A 10,304-nucleotide genomic window follows, 5' to 3' on the forward strand; every position below is an offset into this window, starting at 1 on the left:
TTTTTTTTTTTTTTTTTTTTTTTGTAAAAATTCTTTTTCCTAACTGATTTAAGGTTATGACATTGACAGAGATATTTGTAGAAGCTGAAAGCTTTGGAATCTTGAGAGGATTAACTTGCAATTATGGATAGGTTAAGCCAATTGCCTGATGAACTTCTCTTGAGAATATTGTCGTTACTACCTGCGAAAGATGTTGTGGTCACAATGGTTTTGTCTAAACGTTGGCAATTTCTTTGGATGTTTGTGCCAAAACTTGTGTACGATGATAGCTATCAAGATATCGATTACGGAAGATTTTCGCGGTTTGTAGACAGGTGTTTGATATTGCACAAGGCTCCAGTGCTAGAAACTTTGCATTTCAAACTTGGTCAACTCTGTGATGGCGAAGATATTCATGTATGGATTAGAGCTGCAAACAAATGCTCTGTGCGTGAGCTGATTATCGAAATCGACACTTCTTTTAGTGCATCACCAGCCATTCTTCCAAGGAGTTTCTACACAGAGAGTAGCATGCTTGTCTCACTGAGCCTAAACAATGTGATTCTTTTGGATGTTTATTACTCAGTTTCGTTCCCATCACTCAAAACTTTGGGCCTTTTAGCCGTCAAGTATCCAGGCAACGAATTTGTCAACAGTCTTTTGTCCAATTGTCATGTTCTTGAAGACTTGGGTGTGGAACAATGCGCAGATGACAATGTGAACATTTTCACCGTTAAAGTTCCATCTCTCAAGAGTTTAGCCTTGCATTCATCAGATGATAGAGTTGAAGACGATGCACAAGGGTTTGTGATAGATGCTCCTTCTCTGGAATGGTTGGATCTTGTTGATTATATGGGTGGGTTTTGTGTCATTGAGAGTAATATGCCAAAGATTGTACAGGCATATATTGACGTCACTTATAGTCTTCCTCAGAAGATTCTGAGTTGTATTACTTCAGTCCAGCATCTCGACTTATGTTTACTTACCTCACAGGTATTTTTCTTAGTTACTTGCAAGTTGTAGTTTTATTTTTTATTATTTTTGTGAGACTCAGTTAGTGTACGTCTCTTTTGCAGGATGCTTATCCTGTTGGTAGTATCTTCCCATCTCTTGTATGTTTAAAGATATGCACATGTGAGACAGAATGGTTGAATCTACTTATGCGTGTGATTAAAGATTCACCTAAATTACGAGCTCTTAAACTTGGGCAGGTATATATATTTTCAAATCAGTTCACTGAGTGGATCTTTTGACTAGTGTGTATTTCAGTATATATGTTGATCTAATGCACTGCATGGACTTATATCTCGCCGATTTATATCAGTCACATGACCGTCTAGCTAACCAAACACGCTCTTACTGGAGTGAACCGAGTTCTGTTCCTGAATGTGTGTTAACGAATCTTGAAACCCTCGAATGGTTAGAATATGAAGGAATAAAAGAAGAGAAAGAAGTTGCGGCTTATATCTTAAGAACTGGAAGCTGCTTGAAGAAAGTAACTATAAAACCTAAATCCACCAGCCACCGCAAGAAACTTGAAATGATCAAAGAGTTATCGTTTTCACCTAGAAGTTCGCCTTCTTGTCGGCTTTCGTTTGACTGAAGTTACAGTTTCAGGCTTTCAGCTACGATGGAGAAGAAATGTTACCTCGACTTGTTGGGACAAGGCACTGAATCCAAAATCAGAGACTTTCAGATCAATTTTTCTAGTGGTTTGGTCTGAATCTTAAGCACTTAATTGTGTCTTTCTTTACCAAAACAACAACTTTCTTATGTTTTCTATGATCTTTTGTTCAATTTCTGTAATTTCTATCTCTTCCATTTAGGTACGGTTTGGGGTTTTCATGTTTTGTTTTGATGTCCATTTTACTCTTCTAATTTTATGGTATCAATCAAACTTTTTTTTTTTTTTTTTTATATATAATGATTATTGTTGTTTGCTTTTTTACCCATGCCCCACTCTGTTTCCGATCCCGGTCTAGCTCGAAGGTTTACCATCTTATCTTACGAATAGGTACGGGAAGCTAGAAATGTGAATGACATCCATCTTAAGAAGATAGAAATAATCCTAAGTATTATTTAGCACATACAGACACAGTACAGTACTTACTATAATCTAATTTTTGATTCAATATTGAATTTTCGGTTTAACAATGTTTTTGGTTCGGTTTAACACTCTGTGCATGACCTTGTTTACATGCTGCAAAATGCTTGTGACATTGAAACTAATGAACGCCATTTTTGTGGATGATGTTTATTCCCATTTTATTTCCCATCCCTCAAAAATTTGTTGGCTTTTATCCATGAAGTACCCTGGTCACGAATTTGTTAACAGGTAATTATATCAAGTTGTCCCAGGGGCCAGGAGTACTTGTCATTACTGCCAAGGTATTCACCAATTTGTCACTTGTCAGCTTGCATTCAGCTGAGCCTGAGGTTATGGTCAATTTTAGATCAGCTATATTACAACTTATTAGTTAATTGGCTTTATCTTTTCTGTAATTAGTTCTTTGAAAATTCAAAGTTCTTGCTCCACATTTAATTAAGGGTTTGTTGGCAAAATAGTACATTTTCAAAACTTAATTGGATTGGTAGTACATTCACTATTTATAATTGGAGAAATAGATGGTTTTTACTATTTGTGTAATAGAAGAGATGTGAGATAGATAAGAAAATGGGGTATAGTGAATGTAATAATTCTCCAATTAAGTTTTAAAAATGTACTAAAACTCCAATTTTCTCTTTAATTAAACACCTCTTGGTTAGAGGAGAGGGTTCCAATTTTCACAAAGCTAGATGAAATATATGTTTTTTGTTTGATCAAAGTGTTGATGATAAAGTTCTTAAAGCTCTTCTACTTTTTTACTTTTAAATGTTGTTTATCTTACGTTACACGTCTCTCTGGATTGTGTAGGATTATTCAAACTTCTATGTTTTTTTTTCTAAAAGAGAAAATTATATTTTGGTATTTACTATTTAGACTAATCTGTTTTTTTGTTTAGACAATTAAAAGACTACTCTAAGAGGGGGTATTAAATTACAATTTTAAAAGATTCTGGTTTTTTACTAAAATCTTCAGTTTGTGATTTTTAAATCACTATCCAAATCCAGTATTATTGAATTTGAAATTTCCTTAAAATCAGTCAAAGTAATTTAGAATATTTTGTTATTCAATTAGACATTTATATAAATCTTATAAAATCTAGTGTTATTCAAATTTGACACAATTTTTTTGTAAAAGTATTTAACATGGATTTTAAAAGATTTTGGATAGTTCCTTAGTTGAAAACTAGTGAGAAATATGAACGAAACAATCTCACCTCTATATGTGTTATTATGAAGGATTTAAAAAAAAAAAAATACAAATTCTCAAGAAAAAAAAGCATCGTCTTTCTTTGCTCTTTCTCTTTCATAAGGTTTCAAAACAAGACAAAACAAAAAAAAACCAGAATCGAGATTTGAGAAACGAATTGATACCCAGATTTTTGTTTTTGTTTTTTTTGTTACTTTTAATAGAGATCCATTTATTTTGTTGAACTGAACAAGAGGAAGAACAAAGCCGATTAAATAATTAATTTAATTTAATAAATAACAAGACTAGCGAGACAACAGTGATCTGATCTCTGCTTCATGTTCGAAAATTAATAAATAGAATTCAAACTAATTTTTCTTCTATAAGAAAAGCTTCAGAAGGTCCAGAAACCAAGAATAAGGCTGACGACGGCGAATGCGCCAGTGAGCTTTGCAGCACCACTAGTAGGAGCTACGGCTGGACCGTCGAACTCAGATGGCGAAGGAGCTGGAGAGAAAGCAGAGTTACGAGGAGTGACGACAACTAGGCGTAGCTTCTAACCCTTTTGACAGTGACCCTCTGTTCCACTGATGAAGTAAACCGGACCGGATTGGTCTAGCTTCACCTTTGTGTTCCCATCGGTGTAGCTGGCTTTAGGGCTCGTGGTGTTGCACTTCTCGTAAGCTTCTCGTGTCACTTGGAGAACAAAGTCTTTACCGGCTTCGTACTTGAAAACAATAAAGTCTCCAACTTTGAAGCGAGCTTTTTGAGCCCATTCGTTGAAAGAGAAAGAAGCTGAAGGAGGAATCTTCTAGTCACCGGCTTTTCCACCGACGGTAAAAAGCTTCAGAAGAAAGAAATGCACAGGAATATGGTAACTAGAAGAGAAGAAGAAGAAGCCATTAATTAGTAGACACAGACCTGACTTTTGTGTCTGAGAAGTCGATGAACCTATTTGTCTTTTGTATGAATCTCTTAAAATCTTTCATAAATCTCACCAAATCACAAACTATTTTTTCTTTTCTAAAATAAAAATAATAACAAATCCACCAAAGTATCATACAATTTCTTTAAAATCTCTCAAAATCCAAAATTTCCTAAATCTTACAAAATCTTTTAAAATTCTAATTTCAATACCTCCTCTAATACCGTATTTTGTTAACATGCATCAACCATTTCCGGTCCCCGTTTAGCTGGAATAAGTAAAATCATGACTACAGTGTAAACCAAGCTATGTTCGGTCATCTTACGTACGATTGAGTTGGTACGGGAAAATAGNNNNGAAAAAAAAAAAAAAAAAAAAAAAACTCCATGTTAAGAAAATAAAAATAATCCTAAGTATTAAAAAGCACGTGTGTAAGGCTTAATATCATCCCAGATATTTGTTATAGACGTAGTCTAAATGTCTACTTATAAATTCGATTTGAGTTTTTGGTTTAGTTTTTATTTTTTGGTTCGGTTCGATTCAATTAACTTATTAGACCATGATTAGTGGAGGTTACTTCCCAAAATTCTTTTATTAAAAAGTAATAAAAAAATACAGAAAAGAGAGAGAAAGGTAAAGGAACGTTTCTCAAGTTACCAAGGAAAGGAACGTTTCTCTCTTTTTTTCTACACGTGTCAATGTGTTATTAATTACATATTAATTTTTTTTTTTTTCTTTGAGTAATGGTGAACGGTTCTCCACGAATGATGCTCTTAGGGATCTTTGGTTCATCGGCTTTTATTTCACCGACTGTGCATCAATTATAGCCCACGCATTATTATGTTTTAGGTAGTTTTTAGGTCTTTGCTTATTTTCTGAATTTCTTTTGATTCTCTTCTCGTCATCGATCTTGTTTTCTTTCAAAGAGTTTGGATTCTCGTCGTCTAGCTTGTTTGATTTCAAAGGAGTGAGTTTTGGGTTCTTGTCTGTACGTACCTCCCTAGGGTTTGGAGTTTCAAAGAGGCTGTAACCTAGCTCTTAATTATGGATAGGATAAGTCAGTTACCTGATGAGCTTCTCTTGAAAATATTGTCGAACCTTCCTTTTACTAATAATGTTATGGCCACAATGGTTTTGTCAAAGCGGTGGCAGTTTCTTTGGATGTTGGTGCCAAAGCTCGTCTACGATGATGGATATAATAACCTTAAGCGTAGAAGATTTATCCGGTTTGTAGACAGGTCTTTGTTGCTGCACGAGGCCCCAGTTCTAGAAACTTTGCATTTTAAACTTGGTAAAACATGTGGTGTTCAAGATATTCGAGTGTGGATTAAAGATGCACACAAACTTTGCCCGCGTGAGCTGATCATCGAGATTGATAATTATTCTGAAAATGATACTCCTGTCACACTCTTTAGGAGCTTATATAAATGCTTCAGAATGCTCGTGACACTGAAACTAAGTTATTTGGTTCTAATGAATGATCTTTCTTCCGACATCTCTTTCCCATCTCTAAAAACGTTGAGTCTTACGGCAATGGAGTATCCAGATGATGATTTTGTCGTCAAGCTTTTATCCAGTTGTCCTGTTCTTGAAGACTTGGATGTGACGCTATGTCCATATGACAATGTGGTCATTTTAAGCGTTAGAGTGCCTTCTCTAAAGACTTTAGTCTTGAATATAGCAGACGAAAGAAAATTAGAAGATGTTTATGGGTTTGTGATATATACTCCTAACTTGGAGTGCTTGAAGATTGATGATTACAGTGGAGGGTTTTGTGTCGTCGAGAACAATATGCCTAAGATTTTAAATTCAGTTGTCTGCTGTTGTGGTCCACAGATTTTGACTTTGAATCTATAACTTCAGCTAAGCGCCTTAATCTTTGCTTACCAACCTCAAAGGTAATATGTTATTACCGGACAGCCATATGTTTTTTTATCTAATCATCCACTTTGAATAGCAACATCTCTTACAATCAAACATTATTGCTTTGTGTACTGAAAAATTCCGTCTCTTATGCAGAATGCTTATCCTGTTGGTAGTGTCTTCCACCGTCTTGTACATCTTACGCTATGCACATGTGAGACTGAATGGTTGAATCTACTTATGCGTCTTCTTAGAGATTCACCTAACTTACGAGCTCTCAAACTTAAACAGGTATATACGCTATTAGGACGTTATTATTTCTATCTTCCAAATTTAGCATCTTTAATTTCTTATGGTTTTGTTCTTAATTAGTCTCTGCCAACGAAAAGATAGAAGTTTACGGAAGAAGATGTATTAACTAGTTTCTTAATTTGGTTAATCATCTTTTGGGGTCTTTGCTTCATGTCTCAAACGTTTTTTTTCTCTTTGGTAAGATTTTGTGGTTAAATACTTGAACTGCTTTTGGATGTCTATTCATAAGAAGGATATATATGACGACACTTTCACATTCTGAACCACTTAAAATGAGTCACGCGATTTAAATTAGATTTTCACAAGTTAACATAAGAAAATCACACCATTTGCATTGTGTTTGTTTATGTATACAACTCTACTTTCATCATCTAGACCACTTATTAACCCAAAAAATAATAAAATCGAGTCTTCTTTCATCTCTTTCTTTAAGGCAGAACATAAAAAAATGAAAATATCATCACTAGGATGGATCTTTTTCCTTACCTTCATCTCTGTTACCATTGTTTCGAGTGCACCCGCACCTGCACCGGCACCTAAACCTAAGCCTGCACCGGCACCGAAACCTAAGCCTGCACCAGAACCAGCACCAACACCAGCACCTAAACCTAAACCTAAACCAGCACCAGAAGCAGCACCAAAACCTACACCTAAACCTGCACCAGAACCAGCACCTAAACCTAAACCGGCGCCTACACCTAAACCTGCACCAGCACCAGCACCAGGTGGAGAAGTTGGTAAGCAAGCTATATATTATTGTTTTTAGTAATCTTTAGGTGTTTAAGTTGGAATCTTTAGTGTTAAGACTAAAATTAAGTCCAATGAACCTTTAATAAGTTCACCTTCAAGGACTTATATATATATATATTTTAAAATTAGTTTAGTGTCTGTTTTGTTTGATTTGAATAGAGGACGAAACAGAGTTTAGCTACGAGAAGAAAGGAAAGAAGGGGCCAGCTAAATGGGGAACAATAAAGGACGAGTGGAAAATGTGTGGAACAGGCAAAATGCAATCTCCGATTGATCTTAAGGACAAAAATGTCGTAGTTACTAATAAACTTGGATCTCTTCGTAGCCAGTATCTGCCTTCTAATACCACCATCAAGAACAGAGGTCATGACATCATGGTAAAAAATCAACTATATCACCTTTTCCAATATATTTCATGTTTTTTCCTTTAAATAATCAGGATATATATGTCATGGACCAAAAAATACTAATTCTCAAAGTTTTAAGAAACCTGAATAACGTTTTCATTTAATATTGTCTATGTCAAGATCCACAGAGAATTAATCATCCGAATCTGCACTAGTAAATATTTTGGTTTTCGTCATACTTTTATTTTTTTTGTTTTCTTTACCGTGGCAGTTAAAATTCAAAGGAGGAAACAAAGGTATGGTATCACTGTCAACGGTACTAAATATCAACTTCAACAACTTCATTGGCACTCTCCTTCCGAACATACAATTAATGGCAAAAGGTCTTAATTGATAACGTAGACTCATTATCTCGCTGTTAAAAGAAATCTCTTCTATCCATAATCTATCGATTATGTCTTTCGGCCTGATCATAGACGACCGTCTAGGCAACGTTATGCTTGCGATATTTCCTTTTCGAACACATTTTATTTGGCATGTTTTGGATATTAAATAAGGATCATATTTGGCATTCTATCATATATTTCAAGTCCAACATGTAATATCTAATATGATATATATAGTTTAATATATAGAAGAACCTAACTATAAGAAGTAATACTAATTTGTATATGTGATCATTGTGGCTTAATAGGTGAGGAGTCTAATTTAGTTATACTTAATTATTTGAGTTTTGAGATTTGAATAGCATGCAAAGTTTGAACGAAACAACATAAATAGGTATGCGCTTGAGAAACACTTGGTACACGAGAGCGAAGATGAACGCTACGCTGTTGTCGCTTTCTTATACAAACTGGGAGCATCTGACCCTTTTCTCCTTTCGGTATTGCAATCTTATCCTTCCTATACTACTAGTTTAATCAAATCACTGATTACTCATCGAAGAATTGAAGAAGATAACTGATACACATGAGGCCGAGGAACATGTCGGAATCATTGATCCCAAAAACTCAGTTTTGAATCAAAACAGTATTATAGATATGTCGGATCACTTACAGCTCCTCCCTGTTCTGAAAATGTTATTTGGTCCGTTTCCAAAGAGGTATAGTACTTAATATATATATATATATATATATATATATATATATTTCAATTTGTTATTGTTATTTTATCTTCCCTACCTAATTAAATGAAATGTTTTATATGTTTTAATAAACAAGTGAACAAATGAAATGTTTTATCTTCACTACCTAATTAAACAAATGAAATGTTTTATCTTCACTACCTAATTAAACAAATGAAATGTTTTATATCTTCACTACTCAGATTCGCAGTGTGACAAGTAAACAAGTGAAACTTCTCCGTGTGGCTGTACACGATGTAAGTGTTTTTCTTTCTTTTCGGATCAAGATTATGCAGCTTAACACATTTACATGTTCATATCACTCATAACTTATTACTAACATAAATTATCATATTACTACTTAATTATATGTAAATATGACTACTACTTATGGTCGATATATAGGATCATATTCAAGTTAATCATCCAATTAATAGACATAATTTCTCTAAAAAAAATTAATAAATTTTCTTACAGGCTTCAGATTCAAATGCGAGGCCGCTTCAACCAATCAATAAGCGTGTGGTGCACTTATACAAACCAAAAGCTAAGTTAATGAAGAAAGACAGTAATATAACTTATTACTAATCTTTAATTCTTTATATTATGTACACCAAAATGATGTTTTTAGGAAGAAACTGATGACTTCGTTTTGTTTATTTAAATATATAGTCATCACCCACTCGTGTTATAAAATGGTTTCTTATGTTAAAGAGGAGTTGACGTTTCCGGGGGTCAAAATTTTACTGACAAGATCAGACTAACCTCGGCTCTAAGCTTTATAGTATCCCTCTCCATGAATTTTCCGTAGTCAATCCATCAGATAACAGAGCAAATAAGTCTCCTTGTAAATTGATATGACTGAGAATTGAGAAATCAATGTTAGCCAATGATAGAGAATGCAATAACCACCTCCATCGTGGCGAATCAACCCTTGTAGACAGACTGAGCAAGGCATTGTATACCGTTTACAGAGTTCCTACAATATTGACAGTAGTAGTAGTCTTTGTTTAAGTTTATTTAGTACGTACTTAGTAGTAAAAACGTAGGCCATATGGGGTTCAAGCATACATTGTAATTAAAATGGGGGATATACAAACAAGGAAAAGTACAACGGAAGAGAGTATACTGGAAGTTGTGTTTGTGGGCATGGTCTATAGAAGGAATGATGATCCTAAAACTTCTCTGTTTTAGTTTAGCTACAAGATATCATCAATCAACTTATGGTCTTTGCTCCCTCTGATTATAAGAATGATATATTTTTATGCACGTACTGGATTAATCAATAAGATAAGTTTAGTTTACACAGGATGAATATTTAGTCTCTTTTAAATTTTAATTGTATTATAATACAACAGTGAAAACAGTCAATTTTTCTCGCTGAAAAAAATTGAGGCGAATGCATCATCCAAAAGAACCGTGTTACTGATGACAATGCATCATCCAAATTCGCCTCAATTTTTTTCCCATCCCTCAAGAAACTGAGTCTTGAATCCATGAAGTACCCACCAGGTGGTGATGAATTTGTCAAGAAGCTTTTATTAAGTTGTCCTGTTCTTGAAGACTTATATGTGGAGCAGTGTCCTGATGACAATGTGACTGTTTTCACTGTTAGGGTGCCTTCTCTCAAGTACGCATCATTGTATAAATCACATGACAGAGCTAAAGATGACAAAGATGGGTTTGTGATAAATACTCCTTTGCTGGAACGCT

The 10,304-nt window shown here is 34.5% G+C and overlaps 3 protein-coding genes and 2 pseudogenes across 3 annotated transcripts in view; 4 read left to right on the forward strand and 1 right to left on the reverse strand.

Annotated features, from left to right (window-relative positions):
* Positions 10-1,811, forward strand: LOC104761691 (probable FBD-associated F-box protein At1g32375). Its single transcript, XM_010484808.2, has 3 exons — positions 10-972; positions 1,056-1,190; positions 1,304-1,811. Exons 1-3 carry the CDS (start codon positions 124-126, stop codon positions 1,580-1,582), a joined length of 1,263 nt encoding a protein of 420 aa, XP_010483110.1. The 5' UTR covers positions 10-123; the 3' UTR covers positions 1,583-1,811.
* LOC104763499 lies at positions 3,576-4,174 on the reverse strand (annotated as a pseudogene).
* Positions 5,325-6,452, forward strand: LOC104763500 (probable FBD-associated F-box protein At1g32375). Its single transcript, XM_010486862.1, has 4 exons — positions 5,325-5,958; positions 6,033-6,094; positions 6,216-6,350; positions 6,432-6,452. Exons 1-4 carry the CDS (start codon positions 5,325-5,327, stop codon positions 6,450-6,452), a joined length of 852 nt encoding a protein of 283 aa, XP_010485164.1.
* Positions 6,804-9,604, forward strand: LOC104761692 (annotated as a pseudogene).
* LOC104763501 (probable FBD-associated F-box protein At1g32375) overlaps positions 10,088-10,304 on the forward strand; it is a 961-nt gene continuing 744 nt past the window's right edge. Inside the window, exon 1 of the mRNA XM_010486863.1 lies at positions 10,088-10,272. Coding sequence (XP_010485165.1) covers positions 10,088-10,272 — 185 coding nt within the window. The remainder of the gene's footprint in view (positions 10,273-10,304) is intronic.

The sequence above is a fragment of the Camelina sativa genome, chromosome 18, assembly GCF_000633955.1.
Source record: "Camelina sativa cultivar DH55 chromosome 18, Cs, whole genome shotgun sequence".
Lineage (NCBI taxonomy): Eukaryota > Viridiplantae > Streptophyta > Magnoliopsida > Brassicales > Brassicaceae > Camelina > Camelina sativa.

What these genes read in the sequence shown, in the direction of transcription:
- LOC104761691 (XM_010484808.2), top strand. Translation starts at nt 124, where the DNA reads ATGGATAGGTTAAGCCAATTGCCTGATGAACTTCTCTTGAGAATATTG. An exon ending in TATGTTTACTTACCTCACAG is followed by an intron (nt 973 to 1,055) that starts GTATTTTTCTTA and finishes TCTCTTTTGCAG; the next exon opens with GATGCTTATCCTGTTGGTAG. An exon ending in GAGCTCTTAAACTTGGGCAG is followed by an intron (nt 1,191 to 1,303) that starts GTATATATATTT and finishes GATTTATATCAG; the next exon opens with TCACATGACCGTCTAGCTAA.
- LOC104763500 (XM_010486862.1), top strand. Translation starts at nt 5,325, where the DNA reads ATGGTTTTGTCAAAGCGGTGGCAGTTTCTTTGGATGTTGGTGCCAAAG. An exon ending in TTTGCTTACCAACCTCAAAG is followed by an intron (nt 6,095 to 6,215) that starts GTAATATGTTAT and finishes TCTCTTATGCAG; the next exon opens with AATGCTTATCCTGTTGGTAG. An exon ending in GAGCTCTCAAACTTAAACAG is followed by an intron (nt 6,351 to 6,431) that starts GTATATACGCTA and finishes GTTCTTAATTAG; the next exon opens with TCTCTGCCAACGAAAAGATA.